The 18747-nt window shown below is 42.4% G+C and overlaps 1 protein-coding gene across 2 annotated transcripts in view; it reads right to left on the minus strand.

Moving 5' to 3' along the window:
- LOC124554939 (alpha-1,3-mannosyl-glycoprotein 2-beta-N-acetylglucosaminyltransferase) overlaps positions 1-18747 on the minus strand; it is an 89759-nt gene that overhangs the window by 26686 nt on the left and 44326 nt on the right. For both annotated transcript variants that reach the window (XM_047128638.1, XM_047128637.1), the window contains exon 10: positions 15664-15834. In XM_047128638.1, coding sequence (XP_046984594.1) covers positions 15664-15834 — 171 coding nt within the window. The remainder of the gene's footprint in view (positions 1-15663; positions 15835-18747) is intronic.

Below are 18747 nucleotides of genomic sequence, written 5' to 3' on the forward strand. Positions count from 1 at the left end.
GCACTCCATTAAAATGTGGTGAATAGAGATGTGCACGCCACAAGCATCACAAAATGGGGGATTGTCTCATTGTAGTAAAAAGCTAGTGCTCAATTCTAGGACGCGTGAGGGTCACTTCATCCCACCTGAGAAACTGGCAGGAGGAACGCCACAGTCAGGTTGTTGACTTCACTAAAAGCAGCTTATTGGCTATCACTGCCAGCCATTCCTCATCCCACAACTGCATGCACTCCCTGTGCAGTGTAGAAACAACAGCCTGCAAGGGAATGGGACACTGTGCCACGTCCTGTCCTCTGTAGGCCTCCTTGGCAGCCCGATCAGCCTCTTCATTTCCCCATATCCTTACATGACCTTGCATCCAGCAGAATGACACATGCTTACCCTACCATTGGAGGAAGTACAGTTGGTCAATATATCAGCCGGACCAACCCCTCAGCTGGGTACAGGTTCTGTAACGATTGTAAGACACTAAGGGAATCTGAGTAAATGAGAAACTGTTTGTCCCAAATACGACACATCTGCTCCAGTGCCTTCAGGATTGCATGGAGCTCCGCTGAGAAAATAGTATACTCGACAGGAAGGCAAATCCTGGTGACATAGTTGGGGAACACGACAGAGCAGCCAAGGGAATTCCCTTGTTTGGAGCCATCAGTGTACACTACTGTGAAACCTAGATGTATATCTAAAATGTTAAAAAAGAGAGATTGAAATGTAAAATCTGACATACAATCTTCCTTAAAATTCATCAAGTCTAAAATAAGCCTGGGCCTCTGGAGAAGCCAAGGTGGAAATCTGCTCCCATTGCGATGTAAAACATGAAAACCGGCCACACCATCTCTAGAAGGAAATCCTGTGCACGAATCCCATTGGGCCTCACTGACTGTTGCTGGTTACGAAAAAGTCTTTCCAGTGGAGGCTGAGCAATGGTATGATAGGTGGGTGGGTGAGTGAGTAAGGTATGGGCAGTAATTATATACCTGGCACATGGTAGGTAGCCCTTGCCTGATGTCAAGTGGTGGTTCACTAGCCTCTGCACAGAGGCTATGTGTGGGGCTTGTTCTGAATGCCCCAGTGGCCCACCGAATTCCTTCATGGTGCACTAGGTCCAACATCTTTAAATAAGAAAGTCTTCCAAACCCATACACTGCGCACTCATAATCAAGCTGAGATCGCACAAATGCCCTGTAAAACAGGAGCAGACAAGTCATATCTGCTCCCCACGTACTGTGGCTAAGACGTTTTAAAATACTTAAAGCTATAAGTGACCATTTTTTCAGGTCCTTAAGATGTGGTAACAACCAACGTAAGCTTAGAGTCAAATATCAGACCCAGAAACCTCACTGTATCTTTAAAAGTAAGGACAGTGTCCCTCATCCTCTATCGAGGAAAGTTTAAAATGGAATGAGAATGGTTAAAAAGAACCCACACAGATTTCTCGGTAGAAAACGTAAAACCAGTTTTCTGCATCCATTCATCCAAATGTCGAAGAGCTTGTTGCAACTGACGTGTTGTCGGTTGGTTTGTGGGGGGTTGAAGGGTCCAGACTAAAAAGGCCATCGGTCCTGACGTGTTGTCATTGCGAGGCTTGAAGAAGAAAAAAATACAGAGAAGTCATCCACAAACAAGGAACACTGGACAGGGCTTTTCACTATGGACGTAATGCTATTAATAGCTATGGCAAAGGCAGTCACACTTAAAACACTGCCCCGAGGGACACCGTTCTCCTTCTCAAAGCAATCAGGCTCGGTACCTAAAATATCATGGTGAGAGGAAGGGCTGAACAAACATGGGAAGACAACCACAAAAACCCCATTCATGATGTTGCTCCAGGACAAGATGCCTCGAAGTAGTATCATAGGCCTTCTCAATGTCAAAAAATATGCCTACAAGGTGATGCCGACATAGGAAAGCCTGTTGTATAGGTGCCTCCAGGTGGGCAAGATTGTCAGAGGTGGAGCGATACCTACTGAACTCACATTGAAAGTGACTAAGGAGTTACCTGGATTCTAAAGATCCAGACAAGGCGGCAGTTGACTATCCACTCCACAGTCTTCCCCATGCAGCTACTAAGGGCAACACTATGGTAACTACTTGAGCATGTACAGTGTTTCCCATGTTTTAAAAGAGGAATTAAAATTGCCTCACGCCACAATTCGGGAAAGTGACCTTATGCCCAAATGGCATTAAAAAGTGCGAGGAGGATATCTTTCTTTCACCTTGTGAGGTACCGGAGCATACTGTAATGGATTCTGTCATGACCAGGGGATGTGTCACAAGCCACAGACAATGAAGAATCCAGCTCCCACATGGAAAATGGGCAGTTTTAATCTTCATCAGAGGTGGACTGGAAGTCCAAACTGGAAACATGGATCCTGATTGGCTGTTGTTGTAACTGTAGCAAAATACGCCATCATAGTCTAGGCAATGCCTCATGGATTGGTTTGGAGAGTGCCGTTCCCCATTACAGCAGCCATGGGGCACCTGCTTCCTCTCCCAGAAATTCTCCTGGTGGCCTCACACACAACAGAACTTTTTCAAACGATTAATGGTGTTCAGGAACTGTTGCCACGACCTTTTCTTGCTCTCTCAAATAATTCAGCGACACTTTGCCCTCACCACCTGAAAGGCTGCAAGATTTTCTGCAGTTGGCCGATACTTGAAACTACACAGAGCTGCACACTTGGTCCTGATTGCAGAGCAGCATTCGGCACTCCACCAAGGGATAGACTGCCTCCTCTGTTGTCGCGTGGACTGTGGAATGGATGCTGCAGCAGTGCGGAGGATCATTTTGGTAATATGATCCACCCATCCCCAAGCTTCCACAGGATAGAGTAGCATGGAGAGCTGCATCAAACCAGTCTCAGGACTGAAGACCACAACAACAACAACAACAACAACATGCCTCGGCATTCACACAATGTTCAGACTGGGCCAACTGGCTATAAAATGTCCAGTCAGCTCTGCCCAGCACCCATCGTGGCAGTTTCCTTTCGGGTTCCACCCCATCTGGCAGGTGAATCTAGATCTGGAAGTGATCACTTCCACGCAAAACATCAACCACTTCTCATTGAGCAGTGTGAGCAAGAGCTGGAGAGCAAAGTGAAAGATCAATGGCAGAGAACGACCCAGTTGCTGTACAAAAGTGAGTGCTCTGTCCCACATTTATGCAAGTATGCACAAGATGAAAGTAAAAGAAACATATTGTCAACAGATGACACACATGCGCTGATACAGCAACTGCTTGTAAAGTCATTGTAAGTGACAGTGGTGAGGAGTGGTAGTCGGTACTGAGGAAATTACATACGCTTCCTCTAGCTCTCTCTCCCATCAGGTCGTCCTTTTTGAGGAATAGTAGTACAGCCAAACCAATGGCTGTAAAATTTGCTGGCATCATTCATACATAGCAGAAAACAACATGCTTGTGAATGCAAGAAAACTTGATTTAATGGCACCACAGTATCATTTATCAGAAAAAGTGCAATTTTGGGGGAAGTGGGGGAATGGGCATTGGCATAATGAATGAATGTCAAACTCTGACAGAGGTGACCACATGTATAAATATCCATAGTATTTGTCCTTCTCTTATTTATAAGACAGTAGCAACAAGTTATAATATACATTCAACAACCATGAGGTTCAGACAAGAATGGCCACTGGCTATGAAAGGCACCAAAAATCAATATTTGGAGTTACACAAGGAAAGGAACATGAGCTAAATAAAGCCCGCCTAAACACTGGTCAAACCTTGCTTCAGCCACCAAAAGGATTATATCATTAACTACTGTTTTGAGAAGACTTCATGAAGCTGATATGTATATGACACAATTAACTACACGAGTGCATTCACAGCTTGCTGAAGATCTGCAGTAGACACACCAAAATGGGCACTGGATATCTGACCAATGGAGGACATTATGCTAAGCCAGAACCAATTTTTATCTGACAAATATCTGTGAAAGGAATGGTTTTAAAAGAAACTTTGCCTCTGTGGGAGGCAGTATGTCATTAGATGTCTTTCTAAATGGTACTGTGACTGTGTAGACTTGACATGAATTATGTAACATTTATTTCAGTGTAATAGGTGACTATTCCATAGTACAGGACAACAATGCTTCACCACACAGGGTTCATCTGGAGAGCAAACGTCTTCAACATCAAGAAACATAGTGCACAGAATGGTCATCATTATGAGCATCATCTGAATCACACATAGGATATTTGAGATGCTGTGGGAGGCATGTTGGTGTTTGCAGTCCTCTCCCAAAGATCTCTGGCACACAGAGAACAGTTATGCAAGACAACAATCAGTTTTTATTAATCTCATAATCACCATAAATAATAGCTTTACACATTGCTGTATTGCTCCTTTCAATAATCACACACCATATTTAAAGTGCTTCTGCTACATCACAGTGATATATCCACTTTCAAAACTTTTTGAAGTCTTAACATAACTTCTTTATGTCTGAATTACGTTTCTGGGGTCTCACATATTAATACCATCTTACTGCCACATCACACAATTGGCAATGGAACAGCAAGTTTCCATGCAATGCCGATAGCGGTCATGTGGGATCCAGCACATCCATTAGAGCACACCCACTGAGCCACACCTTCAGCAACTCAGTACTACGAGTGCCCTCTGCAGCCGCAATACTGGGCAGCTGGTGGCAGCTGCTCAGCCCTGACAAGATCTAGATCCAAGGCACTGTTGTCATTTTCAATGAGGAATTCTGGAGCAAGCAGTCTCTGTTTCTCCAGGAAAGGTAGCTATGTCACGAGCTGTGGTGTACACACTGCAGTGTAGCGATTAGCACCACTGGCTGGTGTGCTGCTGGTAACCGGCACAAACCTAACCACCTGTAGTTATTTGCTATTTAGTTTTTATCATTTCTGAAGCTTCTTGAAATAAATTACATTTGGAATGTTTGTACATTCTGTATTATTCAGTGTTTGTATAAACAGTGGCACTCTCCGTCCATGAGTTCAGTTTTGTTCTGGCTGTACACTGGAGTTCATAAGAAACGTGCTTTCAGTACAAAGTGTTGTACTTCGTCAATGACCGTTTTCAGGTTTGGACCCTATTGTAGCTACGACGTGACAATATCCATTTAAGCAAATGGTGATGTTACGGTGTAACAGCAAATGTCACACATGATTCATATCATATGTGTCCGGCAGGAAACATAGGGGTGTGAACAGGAAAGAGTTTTGTATTAAGCTATTTGTTAGCAGCCAACTGAAAACAAATTACATGGAGTGTCCCCACAAGATTCTACCTTAGGGCCATTATTTTCTCTTGTGTATGTTACTTATCTTTGATCTTTAACATTACTAGACATTGAGTTTATTCTGTTTTCCGATAACACAAAAATTGCAACAAGCAAACCTAGTTTTAGGAGGATTGGCTCATGAAATTTTCATGAACAACGAAAGGTTCGCAGCCAACCCTTTGTCACTCAACACTGAACAGACACACCATATTCACCTCATAAGTTTTAAGATGTTTCTTTCCAGAATATGTATAAAATATGATGACTATCAGATAGAAAAGGTTGACAGTGTTGAATTCATAACTCCTGAGGAATTCAGTTGGGAGCAACTGCTGCAGCACCTAAACATGTCTTTATTTACAATGCAGATGATGACAGACACATTAGACATAAAAATTAAAAAAGCTTGCGTACTTTCACTGCATAATATCATATGGGATGAATTTTTGGGGTAACTCACCAGGCCAAGCACGTAGTTTGCATTGTGTGTGTGGTGAATTCAAGAATGTCCTACAGAGGCCTATTCAAGGTACTAGAGATAGTAAATACAGCTTCCCAATAATGAGCATGTAAGGACAGTAGTAGAGAAAGCAAACGGCTGACTTCAGTCAACTGGGAGAATTTTAGGAAAGTGTGGTTCACCTGTAAAGGAGACCATGTATAGAACACTAGTGTGATCCATTCTTCACTACTGTTTCAGTTTCTGGGATTTCCATTGGGTCAGATCAACAGAAGAAATATGAGAATTCTGAGATTTGCATCTAGATTTGTTACTGGTAGGTTCAGTCACCAAGTGAGTATTACAGAATTGCTTTCTAATCTCAAATGCAGAGGGGAAATGATGCTACTTTGGTGAAAAACTGTTGAGGGAATTTTTATAACTGACATTTGAAGTTGACTGAAGATTCCACCACCATCAACATACATTTCAAATAGCAATGCGTCATTTTTCCCTCACTCTATTTTCGAAAGCAACAAGAAAGGAAATAAGTAGTAGCGGTACAAGGTACTTTCATGAACCATTCACTGGCTTTCAGAGTATGTATGTAGATGTAGAATATATTTCTTTCTTAATAAAGTATGTCAAATAATGTATCTCTTTTGCAAACTAACACCTCAGTTCATTGAATCAATACTAAAATAAGACTAATTTCCATAGAAATTTAAAATCACTTACTTTGGTAGAGAAATGTGTCCTGCTGGAAAACATCCCCTGGAATGCTGCCCATAAATGGCAGCTCAACAAGTCATATCACAAGACTGACATACAAATTTGCAGTCAGGATGTGTGGGATAATAACGAAATTGTACCCCAGACCATAACTCCAGTTGTAGGTCTAGTGTGTCTAACATGCAGACAGGTTCGTTGCAGGTCCTCAACTAGCCTCCTCCTAACCAATACATGGCCATCACTGGCACTGAGGCAGAACCAGCTTTCATCAGAAAACATAACAGACCTCCACCCTGCCATCCAATGAACTCTCACTAGACATCACTGAAGTCCCAAATGAAGGTGGTTTGGTGCCAATGGAATGAACACTACAGGGTGTCTGGTTCGAAGCTGTCCTTGAAGTAACCAATTTGTAACAGTCCGTTGTGTCACTGTGATGCCAACTGCTGCTCAAATTGCTGCTCCAGATGCATTAATATGCACCAGAGCCATACACTGAACATAATGGACTTCCCTCTCAGTAGTGCCATGTGGTCTCCGGATCTTGGTCTTCTTGCGATCATACATTCTCGTGGCCACCACTGCCAGCAATCGTGTACAGTGGCTACATTCTTGCCAAGTCTTTCTGTAGTATTGCAGGAAGAACATCCAGCTTCTTAAAGCTCTATTACAAGACCTTGTACAAACTGAGTGAAATGGTGATAATGGCATCTTCATCACCTTAAAGACTTTCTCGACTCACATCAAGTCATCCAATCTCAAAGGTAGCTACCTCTCATGACCATTACAGCATGTATTTAAAGCAAATATGATCGTCATCTTCATAGTGGCACTACCTGTGCCACTCTCGTGTGACTGGCGTGAAATTTGAATTGAAACGATCTTTCAAATGCAGAAACGCAACAACCAATTTTCATTTTTGTCGCACAACTCCTCCTTTGTCTTGCGATTCTTTTCCATCGAGCACGTCACTTAGGCATTGTTGAATGAACATTAACACATCTTTTTTTTTTTTTATAAATGTGTATTACGTATTCTTGTTTATGACACATTCAACGTCTCATCACTATGGATCTATGGAATAAAATGTGTATCTAATCTACTCTAATCAGCAAATTCTCACCATGAATGGACACAAGGCCACTGGAGTAGAGTCCTATTGATGGATGAGTACCAGTTTAGCAAGCTTAGTATCCCCGCCAGTGGACATCGTTATGGGAGCAAATGAGCTGGATTGGGTCACATGGCAAAGTAGCATGGCATGCTGCCATGGACAGCACATGTCAAGCATTGTATGGGCAGGACAATTGACCCAGGTGTTCACCTGCCAGCAGCTATAGGCCACGCCCATCAGTTATGCTTATTTCAACTACCTCGCACCTGGCTTTTGCTCTGTTTCCATGTGACAAGTGTTCAGTCACTCACATTGATCATGCCTGTATTTATCTCCATGCTCAACTCTGTGTGATGTTTGGACACACTGTTCTCCTGTAGAGTGGCTCGCCCATCAAATTTCATTCCCTCTTCCAGGGTTCATATCTCCAGCTTTGTTGTTGAGCCACCATTGGATAGTATAGTTACATTTGTACTGACAGCAAGCATTTCATGGGGTTGTCACACCTTGTGCAGATACAAAAGCATGGAAAGATGTTCTCATTATATGTGCAGATACAGAAGTGGTGTCATAGGACATTCCTGTGTGTGTGTGTGTGTGTGTGTGTGTGTGTGTGTATACTTTTCTTCTTTTTTTTTTTCCTTCGTAGTGTTACTTTGTAGCCACCATGGACCTAACATTTTTGCAATGCTGGCAGGAGTAGGTGCAGCAACAAAAGTTACAGCAGGACCAGATGCAGGAACTACTCAAACAGAATGTAGACTTGCTCCACTCTCACAACATGCTGCTAGTGGGCCAGACACCTGAAGGGAAGCCTTCTCCCCTACTGTTATTCGCCGGTTCCAATGACTCTGCAGAATGGTGGGTGAATTATCTGCACCAGTTGGCGCTTCACTGTCAGGTAGGATTTATCTTCAATACCACTGATAAGGCCATGTCATTATTGTCAAGTAGTGTAGGGTTCTACAAAATCAGGCAAAATTTGAAACCCTCCACGAAGCACGAGAAACATAACTTTGATGAGCTCTTGTCGGCTGTTGTCACAATATTTTGGATATCAAACCCATGTGGTGGCAGTACAGTTGCAGTTGAACCAGCACCACAAGTGCCCCGCGCAATCATAAGCGGCCTGGATTGCTGGCCTGCAAGGTCTGTTGTGCAAGTATCAGTTCGAGTGTCCCCAATGTGTTACCTTACATGGACTTGCTAATTAGGTACATGATTGTTTGGACAGCACCTGGCACTAAAGTCTGAACTAAGGCACTGGCTAGTCAGACACCTCCTTCAGCGAAATTACACAGACCACCGAATCACATAAACTTTGTGGAAAGGGATGTACTTTCCAACAATTGGCACGTGTGGAAGTTAGCCATGTGTGGTACACAGCCCCTGGTACACTGTAGTGTTGGCCAGGTGACTGTATCTTCTGATGAGCCACTCTCTGATGCGCCATTGATGATTTGAGCATGGTGCTATCACGGTGTTCCCTGACTTTGCCCACAGAAAGCCTGGAGGGTACACATAAGTTGAAGAGTCATTATCCTCACTCGCAAAGTTTTTTGGGTTCTAGGCATCCCTCCACATCTGAATCCACTCAATGGGCAATTTGGCGGTGCTGCCCCAATTGCCATGTGGTCCATATTACATGGGTTTGTATTTAAATGCTGTGTGTGGGATATGTTGGAAAGTCGGCCATTTTGCATCAGTTTGTCACAGTTGACAGGCCACAGGATGGCTCTCAGAGGGGCCAGTGTTTTCCCTGGACTTAGAAGCTGTTTCTGAAACCCTACTAGCTTTGCCCCCGGTGTGCTCTGCTAACACTGGTCATGGATGACTGATCTATTGAATTTCAGCAAGATATGGGAGCAATTGTCAGCCTCATTAGACTAGACACATACAGGCTCTGGGGCTGTCCTGCACTGCAATGGCCCAATGTTAAGTTGTGTGTTATAGCAAACAGTGTATTCCTTTGAGGAAGCAATTCTCTGTATCAGCATGCTATAAGAATGTGGAATGGCAACTTGTGTAGTAAGTGGTTAATTCACTGTTGGTGCAAAATATTTTTGGGTTAAACACCACTTCTGTTTTTGGCTTCCAGACTGACATACACTTAGCATTTCAATTGGTCACCTTTCAAGATTTGGAATCTCTACTACAGCTGCATGATAAACTGTTTGAGAATAACTTGGATTGGGCAGAAAATTTTGAGACACCCATCATGCTTAAGCTGTCAATAACACCTAAACTTTGTTACCCCCCAACCTATTCTCTTTGTTATGCGAAATGTGGTCAGGGTCAAGTCGCAACATTGGCAGGGCCTCAGAATTGTTTCTCCCATTTCATCAAGTCAATGGGCACTCTTTTGTTGGCGATTCAGAAACAGGATGGGTCGATGCACCTCTGTGGCATCTGTAAACGAAGAGCCAACATGCAATGTGTTGCTGACTCATACGGTATTCCGCATCAGGAGGCATTCAAGAAGTTGACAGGGAACCAATATTTTTCAGGCATCGATTTGCCTGACATTTACCTCCAGTTGCCGTTGGGCACTGGTTCTCAGAGTTTCTTTGTGGTTGACAAGATCTTTGGGCTTTACCAGTTTAATTGCTTGCCTTTCGGAATTTCATCTGTGGCAGGAATTTATCAATGGTATTTGGAGCAGTTGATTTAGGACATTCCCTGTCTTGTAAATTACCTCAATGACATGTAAGTCACAGGCTCTACACAAGAGGAGCATTTATGAAATCTTTATGCAGCTTTCCAACACTTCCTGGAGAACAGACTTCGTTGGAAGTCGGAAAAATGTAGTTTATTTCCCTACAATGCATTTTTTGGGTTATGTGCTTAGTAAAGATGGCCTCATGCCTACAAACAAGCACAACACCTGAAGGATATCCCATACTTTTTAGACCACGAACATCTGCCTTCCTCTTAACTGGCTTCACCAAACAGATGTCAGATTTTTAATATTCATGGAATGTTACAGGCTTTTCAGTCCCTCAAGGAGTGTTTGTGCTCTGTTTGTGTTTTGGATTCTTTTATGCAGCTCTCACATTGGAACCCAGATGGCACTATTGCTTACCCATTGAAGACACTTTCAATGGCACAACATAATCATTCACAGGTGGAAAAGTACACCTTGGCTATCATTTTTGCATTGAAAAATTTTTCCATTTTCTTGTATGGAGTGAAGTTCCTACTTATCATCAACTACAAGCTGCTGGTTTTCTTATTCAACCCTCATTCCAAGCTAATGGATAGGATACCTACAGATTGCAGTGGTGGTGCTCTTTCCCAGTAATCTCGCGTAATGATCACAACGAAAAGATCCGAGAAATTAGAGCAAATACGGAGACTTACAAGCAGTCGTTCTTCCCACGCACAATTCGTGAATGGAACAGGGAAGGGGGGATCAGATAGTGGTACAATAAGTACCCTCCGCCACACACCGTAAGGTGGCTCGCGGAGTATAGATGTAGATGTAGATGTAGTTATCACTATGACATTCATTACATGTCCACCATCCAGCATGCTAATGCGGATGCATTATCACAGTTTCCAGTGAAACCAAATTCAGAGTTCAACTGGCAGAAGGCTCTCATTTTCACATTGGATGATACCTTGGAGAAGACATTGCTTGATTTTCCTTTGACAGCACAGGAGCTCATGACCATTGCATCCACTGCCCCACTTTTTAGGAAATTTGTTTCGACAGTCCAGAAGGGATTACCCAAGGACATCCCTATGGTAGTGGGGTCAGTGTGGCCTACTTTTTTGTCCTACATGGGCACCTGAACATATTCCAATGGTTTTTCATGTTTGCCATGGAGGAGCAAAGCTGTCAAGTGGTTGTCACTCCAGCATTGCATCCTCTAATACACCAATTGTGGAGTGCATTGTACTGGGGTACGTCTCGTATGAAGGCTTTGGCAGAGTGTCCCATCTACTGTCCAGCAATTGATCATGATACTGAACATCTGGTGTGGACTTATGTGACCTGTGCACAGAACTACACTGGGTCGCAGCTCCAGTTTTTCCCTTGGTCAGTCCCAGAGCATCCTTTGGAGAGGGTGCATCTCCATTTTATGGGTTCCTTTTTGGGGAAGCATGTGGTTATTGATAATAGATGATTTGTCCAATTTCCTGGATGTTGGCAAATTTAGTTCCAAAATGTCAACAGCTACCATTCATCCACTGCCTTTCATTATTACTACAGAAGACTCCCCTTAGACCCTTGTATTTGATAATGGTTGGCAACTTGAGCCACAGGAGTTTGAAGATTTCTGCATTTGCAATAGTATCCAGCATCTGACTACTGACCTGTTTCACCCAGCTTCCAACTCAATGGCGGAGTGCTTCTACTGAACGCTCAAGACCCAGATGAAGTCCACATCTGCCTTGTTCCACAATAATGCACTGTCTAGTTTTTTCATCACGTACTGGGCAACACCAGGAAATGGCTGAACTCAGTAGGAGCATCCACATGAGCACCCGCCTTGGGGTCTTTTCGCTTTGTTGCAAACCAAGTTGCATGCCCCAGACTGTCGCGGCCCACAGAGCTTTCCTGATGGGTATGCCACATAAGGTCTTTCGGCTGCCAGGAGGGGGTGGCTCCCTGGTATAGTGGTGAGCCACAAGGCTCAGCATTTGTTTGTCATGGATATCAGTTTGGAGCAGCTGACCCATCATTCCAATCAGTCTCATCTGCAATCTGTTGGACCCACGGTGCCACCACCTCTGTGCCATTTGGAAGATGGGGTCGTTCATGGTGTTCTCTCAGTAGGAGGCTCCAGAGTGTGGCAGCATGCATGCCCACTGCAATCCCCACTACGCTCTCCACTGTCCTACTTTTGCCTGCAGAATAGGACACTGGCGACAAACACTACTGTAATTCCAGCTGCGGAGCCCATGGAACTGGAACCAGTACCTCCTTCCCCCACTCACCCGTGGCTGTGGCCTTACCCCTAATGATGCAGATGGAATAGCCATTAAGTCAGCTTTCACAATTTTCCACCACTCCAGAGGCATCAGCATTGCTTACTTCAGGGATAGATTCAATGCCGGGGAATGTCACGCCCTCTCCAGTTTAATAGAGGTCATGGCACAAATGGGGCTATTTTCAACCCTATGTGTCCTTAAAGGATGGCAGTATTTAGTATCCCTGCCAGCAACCATTAATATGGAATTAGATGAGTGAGTATGGGTCTCATGGCAGAGCACTGTGGCACTCTGTCATGGAAGGTGTGTGCAAAGTATTGTACGGGCAGAACCATTGATTCTGATGTTCCCTATCGGCAGTGATAAGCTGTACCCATCAGTTCTCCCCCATAGATTGACTCGCACGTCAAGTTTTGTTTCCTCTTCTGGGGTTTAGCTCCCTGGCTATTTGGTTGAGCTACCATCTACTATTACAGTTACATTTGTGCTGACAGTAAATGTTTCGCAGCATTGTCACGCCCTATGTAGATACAAAAGCACTGAAAGCTACTGTCATTATAAGTACATCTGGTTCATACAAGGGTGATGTAATGGAAAAGGTGATATTTCAATCCCAGTGTTCTTGTCCAAGGCAGTGGCATGTACATTGCTACACCTGTTTTCTGGAGATACTGTAACAGTAGCAGTCTACAGGCATAACCATTCAGTACTGACATGATGCACACGTACTTGCAATATACAGACATACAGACTTAACACATCTAGAGTGGCCGCCTTGCTCCCCAGACTTTGATTATACGTGAAAGAAACTGAGCTGAAGGGTTGCACCACCACCATGGGCCACTACTGACTTGCAAAGAGCATGTGAGGTGTTACCACAATAAAAGTTGGATGGTTCCTTCCACAGTATCAATCTCCATCATAATGAAACAAGTCACTATGTTCCCAGGGCACCTTCTAGTGCACATATTATCACTGCATTTCATGATGTGTGGATTTCTAACATCTCTTGACTCATGGGTATGAAAGTATGTTATCTCATGAGGTCCAGTTTCTTGAAATACTGGATACAGTGCAACAGTATAAATGAAAGCCCATCTTTCTCAAATCAAGATAAAGTACAAAACTCTCAAAACTTTTTGACATATTAGGAGAATAATTAGCTATATATGTACCCGAATATCTTCTATTTTATGCTAATGTTATTTGTTTAAAAAAAAATCCTCACCAATTTCATCAGAAGTGGGCGTTACGTAAGCATTTCTATATACAACAAAATTACTTTCTCTGAACAGATTATCTACTAAGCTGTATGCAAAGAAACAAATCTGCAGTAAGTAGCTAAACTGGACAACTAACAAGAACAAATTTGACAGCCTGCTGGCACGATATGCAGCTGCGCATAAAATGCTCAATTTCAGTGGCAGCTTCACAAGACCTGGATCCTTCTCTCCACCAACAGCTTCTTTGAACTATACAGATTGTCCTGGCCTCAGTCTCCAGTAACTCACTGTCCCACACACTCCACCCAAGAGTTCCCCCTTTCTCCGCTCCACTACCCGCTCCCAATTGACATCCTCATGTCACCTTCAGCGGGTGCCTCTCCCCACCAGCTCTGACACCCATGCATCACATGCCTTGCCTGTGCACATACCTCCCTCCCCCCCCCCCCCACCCCCAACCACACACCCACCCCAAAACCTTCAGCACGCAAACCTGCTGCCTCCCTCCAAACCACTATCCACCCACCCCCACCTTTCTCCTCTACCCATCCCACCTGACACAACCTCCACCCCAACCTAGTCCACTTGCCAGACTGCAGCACTGGCATTGTGCATCCAGCCAGTGGCATGTAAAAGTATTGGCACACACACCATCCGTAATGCATGACATTCATTTATTAGTAGCAAAGATGATAGCCTTTATTCTTTCAACTTAGAGAGTGAGATGCCTGATTTTATTACAACTACAGAGCTTATTCTTTGTAAGACTGCAGACCAGATCTTTGGGATTTAAGTCTGTACAGTAAGGCAGAAGTAGGTAGGGAACAACTTTCTTGCAAAATTTTGCCAGTGGAAAAAACAGCAGTGATTAAAATTTCTTTTGTATTTGTGGGGATCCACAGCCTCCAGATGTTTAATAAACATAAATGTGGTCTGTTGTACGGTATAATGTGATTTTTATTCATTACAGCCTACTACGGAATATGTTTATGTTTGTTAAACAGCAGTGGGCTGGTGCTACTTCAGTATAATGGCTTTCCTTGCTTCTATGTATCTTTAATTTTTTCTCTCTCTATTTCTACATGATAATCTGTTTTCCTGTTATATCAATTGAGAAGTGAAAAAAAATGAAACTGTGCATTCATAACAATGAAATGTTGACCAGCACTATTGTTAGCCAACACTCTTCGACACCGTCACTTTGCAATATTCACAGCGCAGTTCTTACGAATCCACAGTTAGTCTGAATGAATCACTGGCCACTTTAATTCTAATATGTTAAGTTTTCATAAAAGTCTACTGCAGAATGGTCTTTCGGCTGGTACATTCTCCCATCTGCACATAATGACTTAGTTATTGTGGAAACTTTTAGAAGCAAATCCCGTAGATGAAACAGCTTTTTCTCAGTCGTGAAGGGGGAGGGGGGGGAAGAGCTGTGAGTTTTTTTGCAACTGTGGTATTTTGTATTGCAAAAATTGCTGTTTAATAACACATTTAACACATTTACCTATATCATCACTGAAATATTTATTGTGTGCAGTTTACTTATTCTACTTTACAGCAAATACTTGAATGCTGCGCCACTCAGTGTCACGTCCCACCTTCTGTAATTTGCACACCACTGACTTCCTTCAATTTTGTTTATCAACATTTGCTTGCACCTTCTGTTGCCTTCTCTGCTGGCACTATCACCAATACCTCATTCTCATTGTCATTAATGAATGACGTTAACAGAAAGTTGTCATGGCTTCCCACGAAGCTGTTTTCCAAAAATCAAAATTTATGCTCTCACTGCAAGATAACAAGTGCTACTTTGAATTGGAATGCGATTGTACCTCATCACATGACCAAGTTAATTCTTGCAACAGCCAGATGTCCACTTTGCCTTGCCGAGTAACACAAACCAGATAAATACATCATATATGGTGAAAATAAGTCACTCACTCTAAAATCATCCATTAATCCGAGTAATTTTGCTGTCCTCTTGTAACTATCCTTCGTGTAATATGGTATTCGTACTGGTCCATCATGTACTATGGGCCCATTCTTTAGTTCTTGATAAGTTACAACTGGGCTGCCATACACTTCCTTTACAAACTGGACATCATAATTATCCTGTAAAAAATATTAATATATGGAAGTGCCTCACAATATAGCCATACAAAAGTAACAAAGTAATATAATCACCAGAAACGTGAAACTTATAATACAATGTATTTTAGTGCAACAAAACAAGTTATTAAACTTCCTAAAACGACATGTGTAATCAGAGGAGAACACCATAAGGGGATGCAGAGAGCACCATAATCTTTGGCTTTCAAGACTCAAAAGAACAGACAGCTGTTGACTCAGAGATAACAAGTAAATAAATACCAAATAATTTATTTTGATTTTTATTTAACTTTACCAAAGCTACAACAGAAACTATGGGAACAGAAAATGAACACATGAAGTATTACTGAGTAAAGGCAGGTTTTAAATACCTGCTTAAAAGTAGCACCCAATACAATGCAGAGGTACTCTTCTCACCAAACAAAATATCGAAATCATCTCTGCACTCTCTCTCTCTCTCTCTCTCTCTCTCTCTCTCTCTCTCTCTCTCTCTCTCTAAGAGACTCACTCACACTGACTATAAAGTGGCAAGCTGATGGACAATGAAGTTCCTAATGTGACTAAACTAAACGTTGTTATTAACAAAACTGGCAAAAGAAAAGAATATACACAATGGTTTTCTGAATATCATTAGATATGAACTTGCTGGGTCAAAACTAATAATAATCCTCATACAAGAAACCTTGGTTTTAAAAATAGTTTCACACATTGTTCCACTTGGTTACAACATGCCTACATTGCATCTCAACAAGACTAGGGCTTCAGCTGCTTATATCATGCCTGGAAATGAGGAATATCCTACCCAGAGCCCTTACTGCCAAATCCTCCCTCCCACCCAAAGTGGTAGTCCACCATCCACCCAATCTGCACAGTATCCTAGACCATATGATCTCTCATGTTTCCAAGTCATGAGTGATTAAGGGTGGGCAACCAGACCGGTTGGAGTTCAGGCAGTGAGCACATGTAACAACTGGCACCATCTGAAGAGAACCACTGTCACATGTGTCATGCCACTGTGGAAGTCCCAGGCAAGACCTGTCCAATAAATCCACCCAGTACATCTTCTCCAATCCTGTTACAGGCCCATGCTATCAGAAATAAGTCCACCCGAGCAAAAAGTCATGTCATACAATAGCTCTGCTGTAATTTCTGCATAGTATTTTATGTGGGAGCGACCACCAATCAGTTGTCCACCCATACGAATGGTCACCACAAAACTGTGACGAAGAGAAGTGTCGACTACCAAGTGTTACACACAAATGCTGGCTTTCTATGGCTGCTTCACAACCTGTGCTATATGGAAAATACAAGATTCTCTGCAGCCAGAATGAGCTCACAGGAGCTACATTCTTATCCCAGGCACCTTCTGCCCCCCCCTCTCTCTCTCTCTCTCTCTCTCTCTCTCTCTCTCTCTCTCTCTCCCCCCCCCCCCTCCCTCCCTCCCTCCCAGGTCTCCCTCCTACTCCTCACCTCCTTTCTCCCTTCGCCCACTCCACTCAACACAACCGCTCCACCTCAACTTTTGGTGAATTATTCAGAGAATTGCTATTCCTTGAATTATTTATATGTAACCTAGGACAACTGATTACCATTATCTTTGTTTTTGCAAACTATGGACCGAAACTTTAAAAAATATTTCTCATTACTCTAAAAAAGACATTCATTACTTGGAATCCATAGAAAGAACTGATGTTCATTTTCCTTTGACTGCTTATATCCTGAGGAATCAATCATAACCTCTATGAACTCCATTCTTGTCACATCCTTCATGAACTCCTCCACTGCTCAGAAGTTTTATCTTTCAGATCAGTAATTTCATACAGTTACATTTTTGCCAATTTTCAGGCAAACATATTTCTTAAAATCTATTCAACTTCCACCTATTATTTAAGAAAGTAAATTAAATGCACTTGTTCTAGTTAAATTCAAAACTGATTCTAAATTGTTTTGAATCACAATTTAAAAATCTAAACAGGTCAGATGAAACAAAAACTAAGATTTTCTTGAAAATCGAAATTCTTCCAAGCTTATACTTTTAGAATGAAAAGTGAAACTTTCAAGACATGAAGTGTTTCTGGCTGATGAGGGCTTATGCTTTATGAAATGTTAAAGGTAAATTATGCCAATCTACACTATACACGTTTCATGTTGTTTTCAGTGCATACAGCAATGTAATTGTGAGAAAATATGTTCTTTAGCTCAATGTACAAATCAACGTATTAACTCAAGAAGGGTTTACTAATGTTTTCTACAAGGTAAGGACAAGAGGAGAAGATTAGTCAGTTGCAATGTACAAGATCTTTAATATTGTTTGGAAGTCACAGAAAGCACTCATATGTTTGGCAAAAGGTTGTACCACAATCAAGACAACCCTCATGATGCCATGACAAAGACTGGCAGATCTTTCTCACATGACATACTGAGGTGCGACAAACTGACAGATCTCTGTACACAATATACACACTTTTTTTTTATAACATACTGAAATCGAGGAGCTCCATATGCCAAGGTTGCTCAGACTGTTCTACTAAATAAATGCCCAATTAATTCCATGAGGAATATACAAAGTACCCTGGGAAATTTTGAGTGTCAGTTAGCAAAAGGAGATGAAACCAGTAAGCAGGGTCCAACAATATGATGACTGATTGTCACACCACCTTCTGAATTGCAACAGTCTACAGAACTGCTCTAGGAAACTTTTAGTTATTTATGAAACATCTAGATGCACCATTGAGCTACCTGTCAGACAAGAAGAAACAGTTAATAGTTTGTGGAGATTTCAATGTAGATTTTTTAAAAGATATGTACAGGAATGATGAACTAGAATCATTGTTTGGGTGTTTCAATCTCATTTCAGTAGTCAATTTTCCAACTCGTATGCAGCAAGATAGCTGGACACTGATTGTTACCATTTTT

This window comes from Schistocerca americana, chromosome X (assembly GCF_021461395.2).
Source record: "Schistocerca americana isolate TAMUIC-IGC-003095 chromosome X, iqSchAmer2.1, whole genome shotgun sequence".
Classification (NCBI taxonomy): Eukaryota; Metazoa; Arthropoda; class Insecta; order Orthoptera; family Acrididae; genus Schistocerca; species Schistocerca americana.